The sequence below is a fragment of the Bactrocera tryoni genome, chromosome 2 (genome assembly GCF_016617805.1).
Source record: "Bactrocera tryoni isolate S06 chromosome 2, CSIRO_BtryS06_freeze2, whole genome shotgun sequence".
NCBI classification, from domain to species: domain Eukaryota; kingdom Metazoa; phylum Arthropoda; class Insecta; order Diptera; family Tephritidae; genus Bactrocera; species Bactrocera tryoni.
In genome coordinates this window covers 81,994,147-82,019,972 of record NC_052500.1, presented here as the reverse complement: position 1 = coordinate 82,019,972, position 25,826 = coordinate 81,994,147, and the positions used below count along the sequence as shown (strand labels likewise).

The 25,826-nt window shown below is 36.0% G+C and overlaps 2 protein-coding genes across 6 annotated transcripts in view; both read left to right on the top strand.

The window, feature by feature from the left end:
• LOC120767909 (serine-rich adhesin for platelets) overlaps positions 1–25,826 on the top strand; it is a 174,246-nt gene that overhangs the window by 97,926 nt on the left and 50,494 nt on the right. The gene's annotated exons all lie outside the window — the stretch shown is intronic.
• Positions 16,089–17,003, top strand: LOC120767911. The gene has a single exon (XM_040094269.1). The coding sequence runs from the start codon at positions 16,089–16,091 to the stop codon at positions 17,001–17,003; it is 915 nt and encodes a 304-aa protein (XP_039950203.1).

Sequence of the window (25,826 nt, the reverse complement as noted above, 5' to 3'; positions counted from 1 at the left end):
AAGTAAACGGGTTTCCTTGTTATTCTTTATTTTCTTAATAAATGTTAAATTAAAAAATAAAAAATTGATATTTTCTTATTGTAACTTTACATTAAATTAATACAAAAATTCTAAAGCGTCCTTTTCCTTGGCTGTTTTTCCAACAAATACACGTTTGTCTTCCAACAAATGTATTAATTAATTAAATGTCGTTAGTCCCACAAGCCCATAACAAGATTGGCATCTTCCCACTAAAGGCAAGAGAAGCGCACCTTTGAGGAATCCTGCAATTACTCAAACACTTTTTGAATTATTAATCGCAGCGCTCAGCACATTATGCAAAAACATACAGCTTTTTGGAATATGTACACCTAAATATACATATATACAAGTGTCTACAAAAAAAAATGGTTGAACCAATTTTCAGTTCTTCAAGTAAACACCCAAATTCAGCAACCCGCCTGCAAAGAAAAGGGCAGCGAGAAGGCAAAATACGATTGCAGAAGCAAATCACGTAACGGAAAGCAGCCGTCAGAGACTCTATACCGAAATTATTATTTAATATTTTATGAGAAACTTAGATTATTAGATGTATTGGCATGGAAATTTCGGCAGCTTGCCTTAGTGGCAGGAAGCAGTAAGGAAATACTGGCATTCATGCACATACACTTGACATAAACAGACGAATAAAACATATAGACATTGACAGGAATCGACTGCATAGCATCGAAGTAAAGTCTACGCGTATAGTTCAAAAACAAACAACAATAAAAATTTAATATCAAAATCTTTGGATTTTCAAAATATTGTAGACTTCCTCCAAAATATCAAAGCTTCTATGAAGAAAAATATGCCTTGCTGTACCAATGCTTTCGAAATAAACACGAAACGCGAATGCAGCTGTGTAGTGAACTTCCTAAACGCGCTGCGAGGCATGCCACAAACAAAAACAAGCGCACTAAATTTTGTGGAGCGGAAATATCAATTTACAACAAAATGTTTGCGCACACGCCAATACCGTACGCTGCACACGTGTGTGTGTGGGTGTGTTTCCATCCGAAAAATATACATAAATGAGCATCAATTACACATCCAGCTGTTGGTGGCTCGGGTGCTGCTGGCGAACGTGCCATTCAAGCGAAGCAACATGTCCGCTTTCAAATTGTGCTGGATGTTGGTTCTTGTGACAGCGGAAAAAAGAATACGAAAAAGGTCGAAAGGTCACAAACTATTAAGTGTGAATGAATTAGTTACATTTAAGGCTGAGAGAGGTCCTCTGTAATGCTGGTTGCTTTGAAGTAATAATAGAAATTGAGCGATGTTTGCTGATCAACATAAGCAAGTGGCCTTTTATTGCATTTAAATGGATAAGAATTAAAAAGAATGCGTTAAATTAAAAAGATGCATATATATTTATATAGTTGTGTATATGTGGAGGAATTACTTGAGCATTTATTTCTTCAAATTAAGAGAGGAATAAAAGGTGATATTTGGAATTTTTTTTAAGTTTTGAGAAATTAATTTAATTTAACCTAATTTATTAATTAAATTAAAAATTTAGTAAGTCATTTTTAAAAGTATACACTATCGTAAATGCAAAACAAAAAATAAAAATAAATTTTTTTCGGAGCCTTACATTAGGGTTCATCCCTTTAAAACCCACATTTTGACTTTAAGACAGATTTGGGTATAACCTTTTGGAAACAATAATTGCTACATATTGAATTTGTCATTGGGTTGTCTCTATAAGACCAGCACAGAAGACTTTGAAAACGAAAAAACAAAAATTCATAGTAGATTGAAACCCATAGGAAATAAAGAATAAAATAACAAAAATTAAATGTCGTAGTGAAGATTAAAAGATTAAAATTAAATAACAAAAAAATAAATTAAATAAAAAATTATAAAAAAAATTAAATTAAAAAGGTTAAATTTTCGTATAAAATATGTTTAAAACACATTTTGAAACTTCAAACTTTTGTAAAAAACGAATTAATCCATAAACAAGTAAGGAAGGGCTAAGTTCGGGTGTCACCGAACATTTTATACTCTCGCATGGTAAAGTGATAATCGAGATTTCATAATACGTCATTTACATATTTTTCAAATACCGTATTTTTGTAAAGTTTTATTCCGCTATCATCTTTGGTTCCTAATGTTTATACTCGTATTATACAAAGAAGGCATCAGATGGAATTCAAAATAGCTTTATATTGGAAGAAGGCGTGGTTGTGAACCGATTTCAGCCATATTTCGTACATGTCATCAGGGTGTTAAGAAAATATTATATACCGAATTTCATTGAAATCGGTCTAGTAGCTCCTGAGATATGGTTCTTGGTCCATAAGTGGGCGGCGCCACGCCTATTTTCAATCTATAAAAAAAAGCCTGGGTGCAGCTTCTTTCTGCCATTTCTTCCATAAAATTTAGTGTTTCTGACGTTTTTTGTTAGTCGGTTAACGCAATTTTAGGGACTTTCAACATAACCTTTGTATGGGAGGTGGGCGTGGTTATTATCCGATTTCTTCCATTTTTGAACTGTATATAGAAATGCCTGAAGAAAACGACTCTGTAGAGTTTGGTTGACATAGCTATAGTAGTTTCCGAGATATGCACAAAAAACTTAGTAGGGGGCGGGGCCACGCCCACTTTTCAAAAAAATTACTTCCAAATATGTCCCTCCCTAATGCGATCCTTTGTGCCAAATTTCACTTTAATATCTTTATTTATGGCTTAGTTATGACACTTTATAGGTTTTCGGTTTCCGCCATTTTGTGGGCGTGGCAGTGTGCCGATTTTGCCCATCTTCGAACTTAACCTTCTTATAGAGCCAAGGAATACGTGTACCAAGTTTTATCCTGATATCTCAATTTTTACTCAAGTTACAGCTTGCACGGACAGACGGACAGACGGACGGACGGACAGACAGACATTCGGATTTCGACTCTACTCGTCGCCCTGATCACTTTGGTATATATAACCCTATATCTGACTCTTTTAGTTTTAGGACTTACAAACAACCGTTATGTGAACAAAACTATAATACTCTCCTTAGCAACTTTGTTGCGAGAGATAAAAAAGTCATCAAATGGATGCAAAATATATTTAGAGAAAGTGCGGCATATTATAATTTTATTGCTATTGAGATCTTATACCGTATTTACTGATTCAAAGCGATGTTCAATTTTTTTTCAGCTAATTTGTTTTATATTCAATGTAAAAAAAATGCAGGTTTCACTTTTAGCATTTTCAAGAACGTCTTAAAAAAATTAAAATTTGGAAGAAAAATATATAAAAAATTAAATTAAATGTCCAAATTAATTTTTTTAATTTAAATTATTTTTTCTTTTTATATTATTATTATTTTTTTTGTTTTATTTATTTTTTAATATATTTATTTTTAAATATTTTTTATTTTTATTTTAATAAAAAAATATTTTGTAGCTTTTTCACAAATTTCTACAAATTTTCAAATAAAGGCGACAAATTAAAACATTACATTAAACTTTTTTATGGATATCGTCAATTTGATCAAATTATTTATAGTTTCTTTTCTATTTTTTTAATTTTTTTTAGATTTCATTTTTAATATTTTTGTATTTTTTGTTACTTTCTTATATTTTGTTTTTAATATTTTATTATTTTTTGAAGTTTTTTTTTAAATAAAATTTTTTTGTTTTTAATTTTATTTTAATCAAAAAAATTAATTTGTAATTTTTTTAATTTTTTTTTATTTCTACAAATTTACAAGAAAAGGTGCCAAGTTAAAACACTAAAATATTGGCTATGTCTCTATGTGCTAGTGAAGAGCTAAAAACATTTAAGAAAATTTCTAAGAAAATTTTGTTGCCAAAACCCTGCCTACATGGTGTAGAAGAAGAACTCTTCTATAGAAACTTTTTTATAGACTTTCGTCAAGGAATTTTATAGGTTATACGTAGAAACAAATTTCCGTTTTCGCTTTTAAAATTTTCAAAAAAGTTTTTGAAAAACAAAAAACTATTTTGAGATAAATGTATAAAAAAAAATAAATTTTTTACAGACAAAATCATGTCTACATTGCTTAGAGTTGGAATTTTTTATGAAAACCACCAAATCAATCACATTATTTATAATTTTTATTTTCGATTTATTACTTTTTTTTATTTTCTTATATTATTTTTTAATTATTTTTTTCAATTTTTTTATTATTTTTAAACTATTTTTTTTTAACTTTTTTTTGATTGCTAAATGTTTTTTATCCTCTCGCAACAATGTTGCTAAGGAGAGTATTATAGTTTTGTTCACATAACGGTTGTTTGTAAGTCCTAAAACTAAAAGAATCAGATAAAGGGTTATATATACCAAAGTGATCAGGGTGACGAGTAGAGTCGAAATCCGGATGTTGTCTGTCCGTCCGTCCGTCCGTCTGTCCGTCCGTCCGTGCAAGCTGTAACTTGAATAAAAATTGAGATATCATGATGAAACTTGGTACACGTATTCCTTGGCTCCATAAGAAGGTTAAGTTCGAAGATAGGCAAAATCGGCCCACTGCCACGCCCACAAAATGGCGGAAACCGAAAACCTATAAAGTGTCATAACTAAGCCATAAATAAAGATATTAAAGTGAAATTTGGCACAAAGGATCGCATTAGGGAGGGGCATATTTGGACGTATTTTTTTGGAAAAGTGGGAGTGGCCCCGCCCCCTACTAAGTTTTTTGTTTTTTTGTACGTATCTCGGAAACTACTATAGCTATGTCAACCAAACCCTACAGAGTCGTTTTCTTCAGGCATTTCCATATACAGTTCAAAAATGGAAGAAATCGGATAATAACCACGCCCACCTCCCATACAAAGGTTATGTTGAAAATCACTAAAAGTGCGTTAACCGACTAACAAAAAACGTCAGAAACACTAAATTTTACGGAAGAAATGGCAGAAGAAAGCTGCAACCAGGCTTTTTTTTTAAATTTAAAATGGGCGTGGCGTCGCCCACTTATGGACCGAAAACCATATCTCGGGAACAACTGGACCGATTTTAATTAAATTCGGTATATAATATTTTCTTAACACCCTGATGACATGTACGAAATATGGCTGAAATCGGTTCACAACCACGCCTTCTTCCAATATAACGCTATTTTGAATTCCATCTGATGCCTTCTCTGTATACATAATATATACATTAGGAACCAATGATGATAGCGGAATAAAGCTTTACACAAATACGGTATATGAAAAATATGTAAATGACGTATAATGAAATCTCGAGTATCACTTTATCATGCGAGAGTATAAAATGTTCGGTGACACCCGAACTTAGCCCCTCCTTACTTGTTAAATTTTATAATATTTTTGTAAATTTGTTCGTAAGTTTTTGTATTTTATTTTATTTTTTTTGTTTGTTTGATAAATTCAAAATATTTTTTAATTATCTACAAACTTACTAGAATAAGTGTCAGATTAAAAGATTCAATTTGTTTATCTATAATCTGTAAATATTTATTTCATCATTTCTGATGCCCTAACAGGAGATGTCCTCTTTATGAATTTTATGTGTTAATTTTTAAATATCAATACTAAATATTTATTATTTCCTCTTTACAGGTATGTATTCTTAACTAAAGGACAACATTTGTGCCTTTCGAAACAAACCGTAAGTCTGAAAAACTATTGATTTCAAGAAAATACGAAAAGCTTTAAATACTCATTTCAAGTGCAAATAATATGGGCACACAATAACAAAAAAACGCATTTTATTTTTTTTAATCAAGAAAATATTAATAAAACCGGTTAGATGGCTGGATTAAATTAAGCTTATTGTAGGTACAACAAGTGTAGATAAACATACATTCATATAAACTCAAACACATGCACTTGCGTACGACATTTTTTGTACTCGTTGAGTTATGAATTTTTAAGCATATTAATTAATCAACTCAATTAATCAAGTGAGTGAGTGAAGACAAAACCACAAATTGGGCAACGCACATATACTTATATATTTATGTACATATACATATGTACATACATATATGCCATATTTGTTTGCAAGTGGAAGTGTGGTTTGACAACGGTATCAACCTCCATAGCACACACGCTTTTGGCGCTTTTGACACTTTGAACCGCTGATTAAACCACGAATATGCAAAATGGGGATCAAAATAATTTAATTTAATTGAGGTTAGCCAGTGGCAGCTGGTTGTTGGAACATATGTATGTATATACGGATATAAATACATATGTACATATCGTCACTTAAAATGCGAAATAACGTTACATCATTTACAGGCGAAGCAAAAACGATATTATGTATAAAAACCACTCATATTCTAACAAAATTTGAGTTTTGGTTATAAACCGGTTATGCATTGGTTAGTTTTGGTTATAAAATGGTTATATATTGGTTATCAAAGACTCATATTGATTTGAGTTTTGGTTATAAACCGGCTATCTATTTGTTATCATACACTCGCATTGAAACAAAATTTGAGTTTTGGTTATAAAACGGTTATATATTGGTTATTATATTTAACAGCGATTTTCTATATATTTTTTTTTGATGATACGCTGTTGTGCTTATTAGGTTACAATATATTATATATGTATATATATGTATGTATATACATATACATACATACATATCGTCACCTGAAATGCAAAATAACGTAACAACATTTTCGGAAATTTACAGTGGCATGAATTAAACACGAAATAGAATGGAACATGAGTGAAAAAAATGTTTAATATTGGTTAAAACTGGTTTATATCTGAGCTCAGAACCCGAAAATGTTGCACATACAATTATGTAAGTTATTTGAAGTAGTGAATCATAATCAATAAGACACTCAATTTCGAATTTTTTGATGATACGTTATTTTGCATTTCAGGTGACGACATGTACATACATATGTACATATGGTTGTGAAAGCGCTAAAAAAATCAATAAAGAAAATTCTTTGCCACGAGTATTTATAGGGGGCTGATTAAACTCCACATTTAAGCGGGTTTACGACAGCTGCTCATATAAATGACTAATGGGCGTGCCTACATATGTTTGTATGTGCTTTTTATGCCTGCGTAGCCAATAAATTCAGATAAATAGCATTGTCTTCACTGCATTTCGAAATGTCACGAGAAATTAAACTTGTTTATTGTTTCAATTGCAATTGAATTTAATAAAAGGAGCGCACAAAGGGTGCTCACTACTTCCACTAAACACATACATACACACTCATGATGAGCTGCTTTCGAAACTTACTTTGCCCTTAACAAAGTTGCATTCTTTATTAACGGTGAATGCGGCTGTTTGTCTTTGGCTGCAACAAAGCAATTGCAACACACAGCGGCATACAGAGTCACTTCTATGCCCACTCATCGCTTGCTCGCCATGTCAATACGCGTATGTTGCACATTATTATGCCGACTCTTGTAAAAGTAATACTTTGTTGTTGCTGCTTGTGTCTTGGGTAAGCAGAAATTGTTGCGCCGCACGGTACAAAACAATGTTGCAAGCGGCAGCCAGCAACGCCCTAGCAAACAGCAGAACAAATTGCAAATAACACAAAGCAACATGCAAACATACATATTATCTGCTCATGTACATATGTATGTATGTATGTAGTAATATGTGTGTTTCGCAGAATGAGCAGTTTGCATTTTGTGGCAACTTGCAAAGACTTTGCGCTGAAGTTGCGTAAGTTCAACGCGCTGCGAACGCTTGCGGGCTTAGTTGTGCATGTGTGTGTGTGTTTGTATATGTGTATATGTATTTAGGTATACATATGCATGACCATATATTTATGTTTGTGTGCTACAAAAATACACTTTCTTGCCAGATATCTGTGTTTATTTGCGCCAAAGTGGGCGCGCGATTGCAAAAGTTTGCAGTTTGATTAGCTCGCTGCTACCACCAAGAACGGCAAAATATACATACATATACATGTGCATATAAAAAATAGTTGTTGCAATTTTGTGCCCACAACTGCTTTGCATTTGTTGTGTCTGCTGGCTTGTTTCTTCAACATATGAACCATAGCCGCGCACATAACAGCGTAAGCGCGTGCTACGTAAACATAAGCAAGCTGCATAAGCTTAATTTGACCCACACTTAGTATGTATTTAATAGCTACATATATATCACATATGTACATACATAAGTTCTTTTAATCAATCGAGTTTATCACTTGGCATAACCGATTGCTAATTAACCAGTTATTGCTTAATACTATATGTAGTATTATATGTATATGCATTAGCGTGAGCAGAAAAAAAGTCAAAATAGAATTTCTGCATCAAAATGAACCTCTATACCAAAAAAATGTTCAAGGTTCCTCAAATTTTAGAAGCAAAAACACAGAAACTTCAAATTTTATGGGCAATATTTCTTATAGTTCATTTATTTTTTGAGAATTACCTCTTCCTAATATTGACCACGGCTACGTCTCAGGTGGTCATTGAGGCCAATTTTCGGTAACTCGTTCGAACATTTCGACTGGTAACTGGCGAATGACACGCGTGATGTTCAGCTCCAAGACCTGAATCGAAGCGGGATTATCCGCATAGACTTTAGACTTTACATGTTCCCACAGAAAAAAAACTAACGGTGTGATTTCATGCGAACTCAGTGACCAATCGACCGGCCCAAAATTAGCTGTTCACCGAAGGCTCTCTCAATAAGTCCATTCATTGATGCGATGTGTGGGAAGTGGCGCCGTCTTGTTGAAACCAAATGTCGCCAAGATCACGAGCTTCAATTTCAGGCACCAAATAGTCGGTTATTATGGCACGAAAATGGACGCCATTGACGGTTACGCCCTCACCGGCATCATTTTTGAAGAAATATGGACCGACGATTCCACCGGCACCCAAACCACATCAAACATCAGACTTCCTTGGAACTTTTTAAGAGCCCATAGAGTGAAGCGATTTCATTTGAAAAGGTCGAGCGTCTTCAGTTCTTGCACAAGCTGCATTTTGTACGCTTTCAATTTAAGATCTCGACGTAAAATGCGTCCAGCCGTTCCATACGTCAGTCCGAGTTGCTGCGAACGGCGCCGAATCGACGCTCCACGGTCTTCATGTACACTCTCACCTACAGCTGCTATATTTTATTCACTCACGTGAACTATTCGGTCGAAAATTATTCAATAATGAATGTTAGATCTCAAGATATGTAGTTGATGGTGTTGCGAATAGTAGGCTGGTTATGTTGACCATAAGCTGAGCGAAGCGCTCGCAAAACACATTCTTTATGGAACGTGAAAGTTTGTAATAAATTTGAACGATATGTAAAAGTTGTTCAGGCGTTTGGAAAAAGTACATTTACTTGGATCACCCGTTATATATGTTCATTTTAACCTTTAGTTTCAAAGTTAGTTTTTTGGCTCGCCCTAAAATGCATACAAATGTTTAATATGCAAACAAATAAGTCACATACTTGTATATTCTTATATGCAGCAAAGAGCATGACAATCAAGGTCTGATTTCGTGTTATTAATTTGCTGATATTGGTAATACGACGCCACTATTTGTTTAAGCATAAACTTAATGAATAAGCGTATTATGACGTAAGCTTAAAGTTTTTTACATAAGTGCATGTGTGAGCATGAGTATATGCATTCGCTATTGTTTGCTGCTGTTTTTCCAAAAGCTACTATTACCTAAACTTCATTACTGTCCCCTTTATAAACTTTATAAACACTTTTGTTAATTTTATTCTGCTCTCTACTATCTTTTTCCCCCTTTTCATTTCGAGTTTAGTGAATTTTGTAGATTTATTCAAATGATTTGTAAATTTAAAAATGTTCAAATATGAAAATACAGTAAAATTAGTATAAATGGTTATATGTAGTACGCCTCATGTGATTTTTTTGCCCGCTTTCAGGTACGTCTCCAAACAAGATTAAATTCCTGACTTTCATTTGGTCTTGAGTAGCATAGAAATATGAATTCACGTTATTTTCAACAATTGGGTCCTTTGATAGCACCTTACATTTTTGGTATCGAATGTTCTGAAACTAAATAAACTTTTGAAAAATGAAAAGTGAGAACTCTCACCATTGGTACGACAAATTTTATATTATGTGCGTAATAAATAATGGAAACATTCCATTATATGTATAATTAAAATGAATAAATATCGCAGATGAATAACCTCAACCGTTATTTCCACAAAGATCCCGGAATAGATTCTCATTATTATCCGACCAATGACTGCCATATGGCAGTACTCCTCAGATTTATGTGGGAAATGCTTTCCGTTCCTCAAACTCTACCTAAACTATTTTAACAGGGCTATGTAAATGCGAGTATCTCGAGCTTATAACCACCACAATGACCTCGCATGAAAATGTTACTCAACCAGAAAAATACATACAATGTTCGAAACAAGAAACTTCTTTGTGAAATATTGAAAAAATCTCAAGTAATTGAAATGTAACTTACCAAGAGACGTGTCGCACATTTCACTTGTCGTACATTTTTCACACAACTGAATAAGTTAAGCTCGCTAAAAGAACTTTTTAATTAACGTGGAGAGTACGATTAGTACTGAAAGCAATACTTCTCATCTCAATTACAAAACTCAACAGGCGTCGAGCCATGACGCGATAATGAATTCTTGGCACAATTGCTATGATCAATAACGCATGAAATCGACAATAAAATTAATGTCAATAATTGCATTTATTTTAGATATTAAATAAATTTTTTTAATACCGTTAACTGCGTGAAAAATAAAACTTGAAATCATTAGCCATTAAAATAAAATAATAAACAAATCACCAAATCACTCCATCAAAGGTAGGTAGATTAGTTCTTACTAGCTCTATTTAGAAGTTGTTTCAATTGTGAAAACTGCTCTTGAGGTTAATACTTATAATCTGAGCTTACCAAAAACTAGGAAAACGCTTGCAGAAGTCCAGACGCTGAACCCAATTTTCGACGGTTTTAAAGCATAAATCGGCCGATACTGCTGCAATTTCACGTTCGATATGGCTGGCTTGTTGGCATAGACCATAGACTTTACGTAGGAAATAGTCTAACGTCGTCAAATCGCACAACCGAGGCAGCCAATTGACTAGAGCATTTCGTGAGATGACACGTTCACCAAACTTGGTTTCAATAAAATAATAAATGTGTGGCTTGTGGTGCCGTCCTGTCGGAACCTTATATTGTTCAAGGTAGTAAATTTTGATAATTTCGACTCGTTGTTGGATCGTATATTTTCCCATGATGAAATGGCAAACCTTACTGAAGAGAAATGTTAAAAGAGCGGGAAAAATATGACGTCGCTATCCCTATCGGTCTATTTTTGCAGCATTCCTATTAAAAGCCCCGTTGTATATATTTTGGGAACGTTAGAGCAAATAAAGTATGCTCCATCGTTCCAAAAAAGTCGGTTCGGTATCTAATCTCTAGTTGACCAGGATGAACCAAATTCGGATTATTTACTCAGAGATCTAGTTACTACATAATCTGCAATTATCACAAAGGCATGTGATGTCTGAATAAGGGTTTCTAAATAGGCTGGAGGTCACTTTTGGTCTGGCGCTCCAGCCAAGCAACCAATCAAGAGCGTTGCACTCGATGTAGGAAATAAATAAGAATTTGCAATAAACCGAATATATTTATGTCACTTTTAAAATAATTTTGACGCGACAACACATAGTTTGTAACGGCAGTTTACGTTTAAGCGCTATGAAAGCAAACTCAGCTTTAAAATCAAATAAATATCCTCCCATACAAGCTTTCATGAGCATTCTGCACTCTCAAGAGCATATAAAACAATTTACGTTAACATCATATTTCCGTTAACTGTTCCACGCCCCCGCTCGTGTTTATATACTTCAAGCCATAGTCTGCTTGACAGCTTACTGACAATTTATCACTCCATGAAAATCTTTTTGAGTCATTTACGTTGGACTGTCATCATATCCTTAAAGGGCGAATCACTTTTTTGCGCTATTTGGCATTTTTCGCTTTTATTTCAACGTAAACGTCGCCGCTGCTCGTTATTTATGGCGTCAATGACTTGGCGACTGTCAAGCGAAACATGTCAATCTGCGGCTGACACTTGTACAACGATGGCGAGCGTTGATAAAACGCGCGTGGGAGGGGGTAACTGAGAAAGGAATGTAAAAAAGACACTACTTGAACCGATTGGGCGAGAGTAAATAATTGACAGAAGAATTGCCAAAATAACAAGACAATGTGTGTCGTCAGCGCGGACGACCGACTGCTGGCCGGTGGTGGCGGACACACAAGTGCAATGAACGTGCTGAGCTAGACGGATGAGTGAGTCGCTGCACCGCAATCACCTCTGTAGGTTGCCGAGCGCTCGAATGCGTCGACGGCAAGCCAAGCAATGAAAACAGTGACGACGTTGGCGAGTTCACCGCACACAATAACGGACATGCTTGGCGACGACGTATAGTACATTAATACCTATATATGTAGGTGACGTAGTATGTGCTTACGCACGTATGTAAGTATGTATGCGCTGGCGGAATTCGCAGACGCTGACGCTGCTCATGAGTTGTGCGACCGCAAACGAGCGTCCCACTGACAATTACACTAATTTGACAGCTGTGACCGAGAGTCTGGCATGAGACATAAATAACATGAAAGCCGTCCGAAGAAAAACATAACACAACGCAATAACAGCAACAAAAATAATGCGAAAAGACAAAAGCGAAAAGCAAAAAAAACAACAGATTATTTATTTATTTTAAGAAAAATGTAGGAAAATCTATAAGACAACCTGTGTAAATAAATAACACAAGAAAGGATTAAGTCAAATGCCAAGAAAATATATGACGAAAGTGAAAGCGAAAGGCATAAAGAAATAAATTTGTTGTTTCTAAAAGTCAGTCAGTCAGTTAGAATGCTACAAATAATAGGCGCTTATTTATACAGGCAATTTGTGGCACTAAAAATATACTTTGAGGTTATAAGACACACATTTTTGAGGTTATGTGGGATGTAGCAGATTCATTTTTGCCTGCTTGTGTCTTTTTCTTTCACTCAGTTTGCCATTTTCGCACTTTTGCTTTTAATCTTTTTTGTATGTTTTAATAGCCTTCCAGCCACACCCCACTGATTGGCCGCCCGTTGTCACATTAATACACTTAAATTCAATTTCTTTGCTGTGCTGCCGCAAATTGTCTGTAAATTAAAATCCACTTAGTTAAATCAGAAAGCCAACGCTGTCCATCAAGCGAAAGACTTCACAAGAAACTTGTACTCTTCTTGAACTTTTCTTGCTGACAAAAGTGTTTTTGCTGTTGTTGTGCATTGTCCTGGGCAACAACGGGTTAAATGTTAGCAACAACTTTGACTTCGCGTCGTCGCACAGCACAATTGTTTAATTCATTTTGAGGAGTTTGAGTTTGTAGTTCATGAAATGGAAGCATTCTTCAATCTTCATTGAAAGCCGACTCACATTGTGTCTTGAGGGGGAAAATTGTGGATGATTAAACTTTTCTGGGAGATTATGAAAACAATGCAATAGCTCAGATGGTGCTTTAAGTAAATGGAATGTCACGTCTTTTAGCTCAAGTTTCTTTAAGAAAATTAAAAACGGAATCATTTTTATTTTAAAAGTTTAATGCCAGAAGCCCCAAAAGCGATTTGAGCACGCCAGTGATATGCCTCAAATTACCGACTTCTTTGATGGTTTCTTTAGAGTCATATTTGCGTAATATACAAGTATGACCCACTGTAGTTATGCAGTTCAACACTACGAATTCAAGACGAAAATGGAAATCCTCGGAAGGTGATTTTAACATACCTTAGGAACTGGCAGTTAACGTGGGCAAGACGAAATATTTCCTATCATCAAACAAACAGTCGTCGCACTCGCGACTGCACCCACATCACAGTTGACAGTCATAACTTCGAAGTCGTAGATCTAGGGACCAGCATTTTTTGGACAGTTCCAATAGACTCCCATGCGATGAGGCTACATATCTTGTTGAATGTAAAATTGCCAAACAGTATGGAAGAAGCGCGGTGGCATCTTCAGGATACTTTCTTAGTAACTGTCAAGCTTTTGGGAGATTTTGTTCGAAACATCTCAGTAGAAACACTTTCGGTGGACCTGCCGAAATTTCTGGGATTGATTTTTAGTCCCCATCAAATTTGTGGTGGGCTCAAAGTGCTTCGTCGATCTGTTAAGATCTCTTGATCTGTATTAGGAATTTCTGGAGTCTGAAACAACCAGCATTTACAGCTGACAGAATGAGATACTGCATAACCTTTAATGCATGGAGCACCCTTGTAGCCTAACCTAACATAACAGAGTGGAACTTTACGTGTGCGTTTATACTACTCAACAAATCTGAAGGAAAAATTTTGCGACTTACATATGTTACGTATAATTTACTTTTTCAGGTTTTACTTGTCTGATTAAATATCAAAACAGCTATAGTTCCATCGATATTTGGAGTGGTAAGATTAATATTTCTTTTGGATATAAGGAATCCATACCATGTCAAATGATAAAACGAGACCCTCTATAAGTTCTATAGGTTTTATGACAAACTTTTCCATTGCCGAAATATGCTCAAATCTGTAAATTTCAGAGACTTTGATGATCTTTTTGTATCAATAAGTCTTTAAAATATCTTTTTTTTTTGCAAAAATATGCAAATTTTGATGAAAAATACTTCATGTTTAAAATAGTTGTAATCGAAAATAATTCTTCATTCATGCATTCATTCAAGACCTTGCAAATTATATCTCAAAAACCTGTGTAAAATTTCATTTAGATCTGTGAAGTCGTTCACAAAAATCTTCACAGTCGAGTTTGAAAACACTGTTTCGAGAAAAATGCGAAATTTATATGTGACTATAGAGCTGACCTTGAGCGCGCAAATTTTCAATGTTCTAGCTCCAAAACTGTTAAGTTATACAAATTAGAAAAAATAAGAAAAAAATCAATTTTTTACAGACGTGAAAGCCATGTAACCCTTTAAAAGAATCTACTCGAGTATTGCATCATCTCTGTGTTCCTCAAACCTATCACGTGATGCAATAGGAAGCAGCTTTGAAAATTCATGTTATTTCTTCCTCATCTTGAAAGCATGGCGATGAGTCGATTAAATGAACATCGCTTCAAGTGTTGAGCACCAAAAAGAATTAAAACTGAGTTTAATAAATAACGATAGATATAACCGACTGAAGTCGACTTTTATTACAGCAAACACCTTATTTACTTTAAAATTAATTTCCATCTTAGGAAGTTCTAGAACATTATAGTTCTCACGAAATTGTCGCTAGATTACTGCTAATATCGCAAATAGCATTAAACATAATAATAGAAATTCAAAGTGTTGCACTCTAATCTCTCACCTAACTAATTTTAATACCGTCCTTGAGCACGTGACATATTGGTTAGCAGCAAAAAACAAAAGCACTTCACGTAAATACAAAAGGAAAGTGAGGTTTTGTACGCGAAACAAAAGCAACGGTAAATTACGCGCATTGACACCTTTTGTTCAAGGACTTGAGCAGCGGCAAAATCCGGCAACCGTAAGAAATTCAAAATTGCTCAAAAGAAAGGAAGATTTGCAATTTTGAAAATCGGTAAATTTTCCAGGTAAAAGAGCGACTATGCGCCCGTTTAAGGATATGCAAAAATATTTATTTCGGAAGCAACAATACGCGACCGCTGAACGCAAGCCGATCTCATCGTTTACGACAAAAGGGCTACTCATCACATAATTCAAGGTAAAAAATGTATCACGAGGACACATTTGTACAAAGGCACCCGCTTAATGAGCTGCTTAAGGATAATTGCAACCTGGAATTTCCCACGCGACGACGCGCCTGCGAAATTCGCATGTTCGGCGAGACAGGTAGATCGCCGATAGCGGCGAAAGGTGGGCGCGCCGAAGGTATGGTCATAACAATGAAGTCCTCGGCGAGACAGCTTAAGCTAGCTACCTGCGCAGGTGCCCAACTTTGGCTATAAAAGGTGCGTGCCGTGAGGCAGAGATCAGCATTCGCTAGAATATCGTTGCAATCTAAACAACACGACCAGAGCAAAAAAGTATAAGAAATAATTCTAAAATTTATTAACAAATTTGTTTGCGAAACGAACGTGAAGAAATAACAACTACAGAAATGGCCACGCAACAAAACGCCAGTTTCTTCTCCATACCGGTTTTCCATTCGTCATCTGAATTTCGCGTCAACACAGCATACTTCTCCAAGGAGGATCTATCGCTCTTCGTCGAGAACTTGGAGACCATAGAAAATCTGAATCGCAAAGTGCGTCAACGTCGTCAGCACTTCGAGGAGCAAATACGTGAGACACGCACAATACTGGAGAACTCACTGCAAATCGCCACAAAGCCAAGCAATATGGGCTGCATGCCAAGTCCCACATCATCACTGCATGAGGAACTGCGTACTTTATGTATCGCGAAAGAAACACCGCGACGTAACCGCAAACCGCAACCAGAATCGCCAATCGAACGCCAAGAGCTGCAGCCAAAACGTCCGATCTCAATGCGCAGATCCTCGGACGAGGAAGAGACTTACTTCAGCGATGCCAACGCAAGCCCGGATCGCACACCAGTTAGTATGGCGAAAAAACCACGCCTGCTATTCGCCCCATCACCGAAACCACTGAAGGGTGACAATTCCGGTTCGGATTCTGAAGAGTCTGGCATATACCCACTAGCTGACACGCCACAACAAAAACCATTTCGTGCACGCACGAACGCGTTGGCCGAGAAACCGAAAGTTTCGACCGGCTCACGCATACTTGCTTTACTGCTGAGGCGCGAGATCTTAAAGAATCAACAAAAAGAGCAACCTGAGGAAATAGTACGCATCAAGAAAGCTGCCTCCAATCTCAATGTCAGCAAGGAGCATGAAGAGCACGATTTCCACGAGTTCATTAAGCAGAAGTACAAGCGTTTCGCCTTACGCTATATACGCAAAATGAAGAAGCACGTCGTGGTCGAGGAAGAACCGGAAAAGCCCAGCGACTTGGAGATGTTGGACAAAGCGCTGCGCTACATGACATTATAAGATAAATTAGACAAAAACGGGGGCAAGCAGGTACATACGAAAGATTCCAAGGAAATCTCCAAGAGATTACGCATTTCTCGTATGAAAAGGAGGACTTACTTAATGACGAAATGTACAAAAAGAGCAAGAAGGACAAGGACAAAGAGGCGATATTATTTTTGGTGACAATGATGGTTATGGAAATTAAATTTATTATTAATTTATATTTATTTAGATATATAAGTATTGTTATAAAAAAATTAAGCGCACAAAAAACAAAATTTTTCTTTTCGTTGAGTTCATTTCAATTGTTTATATAGGGTTAAGTGGTTTTGCTGGCAAGTGTGTTGAAGAATCTGATTTTTTCTTCATTCTTATAGGTTAAGAAACAATTGATACGCTTATTAGAATAATTCTTGGATGGCGAAGATCTCACCATAAACAACCGTAAATATAAATTTTAGTCGAACTTTCGAGAAATTCAATCAAATCAAAACAAAAGATTCGCATAAGTATTATGTGAATTTCGAAATTTCCAAAAAATCGTTTAAATTTTTTTAATATGTCTAGAGTAGTTCTCCCTAAGTTTCAAGGCAATCGCAACGAAAGTATAGGAAATCTTTTGGGAAAGCGGCCCGTTAGGGCAGCCCGATCGGCTTCAATGTTTATTCGGGGTTTTCTCGAAACATCGTTTTCAAAGTCGTTGGTCTCAGAAACTAGTGAAGCGATCTGCTAGAAAATTTTCACAGTTCTTCTAAATAGAATTGACCTCGTGATTGATCGAAGGTATTTTTTTCGATTTCAACTAATTTTTTCAAGGCAATTTGTGGTAAAAGTTAGACCTGTATCACAGTTTTGCTTGCATCTTTGCCAAAAATTTTATTTTTTTTTTTTACAAATTCTTCGTTTATTCACGACCTAAGTATACTCACCTACTGACCAACAAAATTCGATTTTTGTTGAAACCTTCGCCTATTATGTTGACCGCCGCGAAGACACGTTTGTGGGCAATGCCTTCGAAAACCAACTGCCAATGGCTGAATTTCCAAAAAAAAAATTATGAAAAATTCGCAGAACACTTTTCAAATGTTGCTCTTTGATAAGCTGAGAAGTTTTGATAAATAAATTTATTTATTACATGAAAAAATTATTGGTGAAAATATGCATATTTTACCTACAAAATCCTTGTAACCGCTTAACCACTAGATATAATGAATGGTATTGTTCGGCCCTAGTGAGGGACTGCACCACACATATTCAGTATTTCGGAAAAAACTGAGAATCACACAAAAATATTCTCTGAAAAGATAGCTCGGGGATACATATGTAATATCTTATCTCGCGTCTTCTTGGAGTGATGGCAACTCCTGATATATAAGCACTTTATGACTTCAATCGTACTAAGTAAAAAACAGAAATTTTAAAATTTAGCGGGCTTTTATTATGTTGACATACATACATGTGACTGGAGTGTGATACAACTTTTGGCCGTATTCATTGCTTACTTTGTCTGTAGCAAACGCCAAGATTAAGCGTGCTTTTTGTTTGAGTTCTTGGCCCAAATTAATACAGTAACGATGCCTCCAGCCTCCATATTCGTGTTTCGACGATTGGAGAACCGCTAGTAATTAAGTGAGAGCATAATATCAAATGGGGACTATTTGTATATTGAAGGTAACCAAACATTAATGTAGACGAATGAACTATGTTTTCTTTTTTGTTTCGTAAAAACGTAAAAATTATATATACATTTTTTTTTAAATCGCACAAACAACACAAAGTCTTTCTAACTCCACTAACAAGCGCCTCAACGCCAAAAATAATTAACAGCAACAACAATAAAGCTACAGGTGGTTCACATCGACCTGTGGAGCCTATGGAGCAACACTAATGAAGTCATCTTAATTAAAAGTGAATTCATTAATGAGATACAAAATTCGACATGTAAAAAGAGAGGCGTCATTTTACAAGCATTGCTAGGTGGGGAAGGGTGTGTATAAACATACACGAAATGATGAAGACTTACTTAGTTTAGTAGCATATAATTAATGATGTGAGTCGAATGCAGTGTTATATAAACTTTGCTGTCAAAAAAACCTTGTTGTGAAAGTAGTAAGAAAATTTAATTAAATAAGGAGGTTATAGAAAGATATCTGCCCTAAATTGTATTTTATACATTTGAACTTTTTTTATTTTTATTTTTTAAATTTTAAGCTGCATATGTATAACATGAGCGAATCGTAAGCAATAAAAAACTCAATTTCGATTATTACATTCGATACGCACATTTTTCAGCGTTCAATATTCACATTTGATAATTCACCTTTAAGCATGTTTTCGCAAAGGTAGCGTTTGTTTATAAATCTTGAACCGATTCTGACAAAGCTATAAAATATATTCGAAATCTGTAAATTGTTGCAGATTCACAAAGCGTGTCGTTATGCTTACATTCGAACTTTTTTGAACATTTTTACGAGCTCACGCATTGAATTTTTGACCACAACTTTGTGAAATTAATCATTGATAGATAATATTTCGGTTTCAGCAGTATTTTTGAAATAAGAGCTAACTTTCTCTGAGAAGGTGTTATATACTCGATCAACGATCATAGGAAAATTATTGGCACAGAGACATATCATATTTGTTAGAAATATCACACTTTCTGCCGAGAATTTTCAGTGGAGAAGAGTCGTCATCACTGTACTTTATATAAATATGTGGACTTATGTATTTTTTCCGTTCATTACGCAGTTTCAAATTTTAATTTACTATCGTTATTAAAATTGAGAAAAAATTCCAAAAAATTTTGTTTATATCTTGAGATTTGGCAACCCTAGTATTGCAATCTGTCTGGAGAATGTTTTGAGAAACAAAAAACAATTTTCGATGAATAAAATTTGTTTTTGTTCTCGTATACCGAAAATTAAAAGGCAACCCTCCTATGTGATATTTATATGCCCAAAATGGATGTTTATATGAAAAGCAGTTCAATTGTTCGATTATCTTATGGACTATCATCAGCCTTTACAGAATGTGTAAACCTGTTTTTTTTCTTTTTTAAATAGCCAATAGTCAACTAATATGGTTGAGACCCATATATGTACATTAACAGATATCATACATCAAAATCACACTCTTTCATGAGGCACCAAAGTCTTTGAAAACACACTAATATAAGCATACAAATCAAACAGTAAAAATACATTCACCCAAAGTCAACAGCGGAAGCTGTGGTTGCCACATGAAAGGACACTTTAAAACAGCAATGAACATACGATCCCATATCTGTTCATACACTCCCATATAACATACATTTATATACTTGTATATCGATTCATTTGTTCCTGTGAACTAATGTGCTCACGGTGCCTTTAAAAAGCAAAATCCACACACACCATCAGGTGTTATCACATATCTGCATTTGTTAGAATTCATGCTGCTGCAGTGGCACTAAGTATCGGGATATATTGTGGATTTAGCAAGGATGTATGTATATAAATCTAGTATGTATATATGTATACTAGCCAGCAACCCAGCTTTAGCAACTACACGCGAGCGCTGCTTGCTCAGCTTCGGTGACACGCATTTGTTTACATATGCAATTGGATTAGCGGAGAATCGCTTCAGTCTCGGCTGCTGTGAAATTAAAATGAGTTTCAGGTGTCAACATTGATTCACTCTAAATTGAAGCTGCAAATTGAATTACCGTTAATATGCATATAAAATACACATCTACATACTTTAATGTAATGTAAAGAAGTGGCTTTGAGGAAAAATTTCAGGGGCGGCTCGAATTTTTTTATATAAATCCGTAATAACACTTCCTCACAAATGAATCGGTGGCAATGCTTTAAGAAAAATACCATAAAGTATCGAGATTCCAGGCAATACCACTTTTGATGAATAATGTTATCTATTGTGTTTAAGAATAACATATTTGCCTTTGAAAATATCAAGAAATCTTTGTGAAATGTCAATATTTGGAATTATGAAAAGTTTTAATAAAATATTTCAGTTTTTATATGTTACAAAAATTTTGGAAATCCCTGTAACCCATTAAGTGATTACATGGGTTTACTTTAGTAAAACAATGAAATATTTTATTAGAATTTTTTCTTGTTACAAATATACACTATTAACAAAGAAAATCTCAAAATTTTGAAAATAACTTCTGACAAGATCATCTAAAGTTAAAATATAATATATGTTTTAGTTAAAAACCTTAACTTAGAACATGGAGGAAAGAAAAGAACTGAAAATTGTTTTTTTAGCAGACATTTTTACAAAAAAATTAAAATTTCAGTGAAAAATTCGCGACATTTTTTTTCAAATAGTCGTAATCGAAAAAACTACTTCATCCAAGTCTTTAAGAATTGTATCTCAAAAACATGTGTAAAATTTCATTAAAAATCTGTTGAGTAGTTCTCGAGAAATCTTGCCAGTCAACGGCGCACTTAGCCTAGATAGCCTCGAGCGTACAAGTTTTCAAGGCTGTATGTCTGTCTCGTATTACTCGAATCAACGTGAAAATTTGGGACAATAATCTAGAGGAGCTGTCGAATTTAATAAGATAATAAAAAAAATCGATTTTTGAAACCTGTAATCCCATGTAACCCCTTAAGAGATTATATACACTTCTGTATTCCAAAAATTCGATATTATGTTTTGTTTAAGTCGTCAAATAGTTTCGAAGATATGAGTTTAATGGAAGAATTCTTTAACTCAATGTAATTGACTCCCAAAACTTTAGACCCGTTTTTTCGAAAAACGGGTTTCAAGTCGGTCCTAAAGATAGACTTTAGGTTTTCACGCGACACTCTTAGCTATATTTGCCAGGTAATGATCTACGTAAAAAGATTTTTATTAACAATTACGATTTTTTAAGTCAAGTTTTCTTTTGGAAAGCCACGATTTTGTCAAAAATCAAAATTTCGATTTTTTCCGTTTGTTGTCAGTATTCATCTGTGGTAACAATAAATTTATTGAATTTTTGATTTGAGAAAATTTTAAGCAAGAAATTGTATCTTACCGGCAGATACTTCTTTTCGTTAGTCCTGCCGAGTTGGCAGCCTTTGGCCGGATGAAAATCTGGGTCCGTTCCGGTTACGTAGACCCGACTGTCATGGGAACGATTAGGTGGTTCTCTTGGAGATCGGCTGCACAATCCAAAACTAGTAGGTTTTTTATATACTGGGTACATTAAGTTAGCCACTCTGTTTGTAACACCCAGAAGGAAAGGTCAGACACCCAATAAAATGTATACATATTATATATAATTGATCCGTCTGTCCTTTTGTCCGTACATACGCGAACTAATTATTTATCTCTCCAATCAGCTGATTGTTGAAACCGCCGATATCGAGCCACTATAGCATATAGCCGCCATACAAACTGAACGTTCCGATAAAAGTCCTTATATGGAAAGATTTTCAATTTTACGAAATATCTTCATCAAAGTAGGCATGGCTTATTGTCGAAGGCCAAACTGCAAGCTCCAAAGAAAATCTTCAGGTCGGTTTCCTATAGCATAAATCTGCCATATAAACCAAGCGATTAGGTAATCAGAACCGTTCCCGTGACAAGCGGATCTAAGTAACCGGCAGCGCCCCGGATTTTTATTCCAGCTAAGGACTGTCAACTCGGCACCATTCCTCGAAATACTTCAAGAATGTTTTCTGTCGGTTGTAAGGAATCGTTTATATTGAACTGTATCTAGTTCAAAAAATTGTAAAAACGACGTATTTTTCTGACTTGCAAGTGAATACAACCTCCTAATGCAAATAACAGGTCATATTTTATAGCAACATGTGGAATTTATAGCAACTCCGTAACACTAAGCCCACCAACAGCAACTTCAGCGCTTTACTAAGCTTTTTTGTGCGCAGCTTTTTCAAAAGCTTTTGCTCCAAATCTACTTTATTCCCTTCTGTGCTGACATTTATTGCATTCTCCTTTTATTTATTGACACAAAAGCTTTTGTTACAAGTCCTGCGCACGCGTTCACTCCCGCTCCGTATACGCTCCCATAAACACGCTCTCACGCAACACAAAAGCTTTCACACTCTCTTGTGAAGCATTCACATACACACTTAACACAAACGGACGACTGTTGCTATCGCGCTATTGATTGCTCATTTCATGGATGCGCCCAAGAGTAAATTGCATTGGACACCAAGCATTGCACGTGTGTGTGTGTGCTGTGACACATAGAAAAGCTTCCTGTATTCAGCATGTGCAAGTTTCGCTTGTTTCCTTTTTTCTACGCTTTTGTTTCATGTATTTCTCTGTTGTCCTATGCCTTGGCGTATTTCTCTATGCTTGTATGTGTGTGTGTTAGTGTGTCTTCAGGCACGACGGCAGCCAACAGTTGCGAGGACCGGGCCAACAAATTTCATTGTATGCGCTTTTTAAGGAAATGCTCGCGGTGTTTCGCTGTGTTGGGGAGTTTAACGGGCCGAATGTGTGCCTAACGTGTTTGTATGTGTGTGTGTGTGTGTGGTTGTGAAGCACTACGTTTACTCGATATTGCTATTTCAATTTGGTTATCTTACTTCTATTCTACTATATACTGGTATGTGTCTTTGTGTGCGCGCTGGTATGAGTGTGCTCCATATCCTGCACTAAGCAACGCACACACACACATGCGCACAGCTTTTGGTTCGGCCAACGAGTTCGCTTGCCTGCTTGCAACTACCACGGCGAGTATCTATCACATAATTCCAGCTCTGCCTTTGCCGTAGATCCATGCGTCGGCCACGACCACGAAGACTGCGTCGCTTGAGCGCAGCGCTTGGGAAAGCGCTCTTGTAGTATGTGGTGAAAATTCGTCGCAAAAATAATCAAATTTCATAGTATTTCTCGTGGAGTGTGTTAAAAGTTGTGCTGCGAAAGCGGAAGCACGGAAAAATGTACGGTTTTGCGTTGTGTGAAAAAGTGCTCGAGTGCTTTCTGTATGTGAAATGTGGCGAAACGCCCTAAAGTATGCAATACTCAAGTGGTGCAGTGAAAAAGTTAAACGAAATAAAGTTGCTAAGTGTATGCGCACTCAAGCTGTATAGTCTCAATATTTTTTTTGCTGCAGCAGTGTGTGACACACACACACAAGCGGTTCTGCGATGTAATGTCTTTTTTTTGGAAATCGTCGGCCGTGTGCATGCATAATTCACACGAATCGAACGAAATCACTGCCAAACCAATAAGTCGCTGATTTTTTCGCTCGTTGTGAAAGTTTTCTTGTAGTTTTCGCCTTTGGCAATAAAATATAAATTGGTGATTTCGCCAGCGCTTGCTCCAACAACTAAGCACTCATGCGGCGCTGCTTCCGCGTTGCCCGAGCGCGCTGGAGCAACGCTGTGTCGTTGCAGTGCCAGTGCCACATATTGTGTTGTTGCTTTGTGTTGTGACATTTTTCTACGCTTTTAAGGTCATTTGTGTAGCATACATTTAGGCGTGCTAGCGCAAACTTCAACTTGCACAGCGAAAAACGTTCGGGAACTCAAGTGAAACGCGGTGTAGAAATTGAAAACATCAAATAAAATTAAATTAACAACAACGACAACACATATTTCGAGTTTTTAAAGCAAAGTGAGTTTTTACAACGGAAAACGTGTAAAAGTATTCTGTAGCGCTCGGCTTTAGCGCAGAGAGGTGTGTCAGCGCGCTAGGTGTGCCTGCCACACCGCCAACTTTCACTACAACAACAACATACATACACATGCACAGCGGCTTGGTGTTGACGCGCTGTCATTACGGCATAAAAGGCAAACATAAAACTCCTTTGCGCACACACACAAAGACGCGGGCGCGTACCTTTGCCAGCGCGCAGTTGCTCCACTTCTTCCACTGTGTATCGTAATGCGGAAATGCGTTTAATTAAATTGAGAAATATCTGCGCGGCCATGGCATTTGTTTGCCGCGCGCTGTTGGCAGCGTTTCTGACACAATCCTTCGCCTTCAAAGCACTTCAAAACACCCTTCGCACGAGCGCGCCACACGCCAGCCCTTACGCGCTCACCCTTCGACTCCACACGTAGGTGTGGTTGTGACATTTTCGTGACATTCTAGCAGTCAAATAAATACACACTTCGCGGTTTTCGTTGTTGTAGTATGCAGTTGTGACCACTGAATCAGCTGGCGCGTTGGCGTCGCGCGCGCGTCTTCGCCTGCCGTCAGTCATTAGTTAAATGTTTTCGTGTGCGCTAATTTGTGGCAAACACCCGTTATAGCGTTAGCTTAGTGTCAGCTATTAAGTAAATTGTTTGCCTGAAAAGCGCTGTAGTGGAAGTTCGCGAAGTTTGTGGCTGTTCAATCGCTTAATGTCGCAGACGGCGCAAAGCACAGCAACAAACAAATGCAAGAAAGCAAATTGCAGTGGAAGAAGTGATGAATCAATATTTTTTTTTAACAAATTTATGGTTTGCGTGATTGTCGAGTTTACCGTTAAACGTCTAATCATCGATACGATATTAGTCCTTATGAATATTAAATTGCCATAAATGCTTCTTTTTTATATACTATAAGTTGTAGTTGGAGTACTTCTTAAAAGTCATCATAATCATTTCTGACATCCCTCTAAGTGTGTTAAGACAAGAGGCAGCCCGAAAATATTTTTTCGTCCAAACCCTCCGACTACAAAGAGTGCACTCAAAGCTTCAATTTTTTTCCTATCAGCTTCTTCTATGATTTATTAGTTCTCATAGATATACATACATACTAACACTGCCAACCAAATATTTTTGAGGCATCTCTTGTTCATCTTGATTCATCGGTCTTTTGTTACGGCGTTGATATTATGCTCAAGCCTTTTCTTCGGTATATCTCAAAGGTTAGCTTTAATTTGTGGTA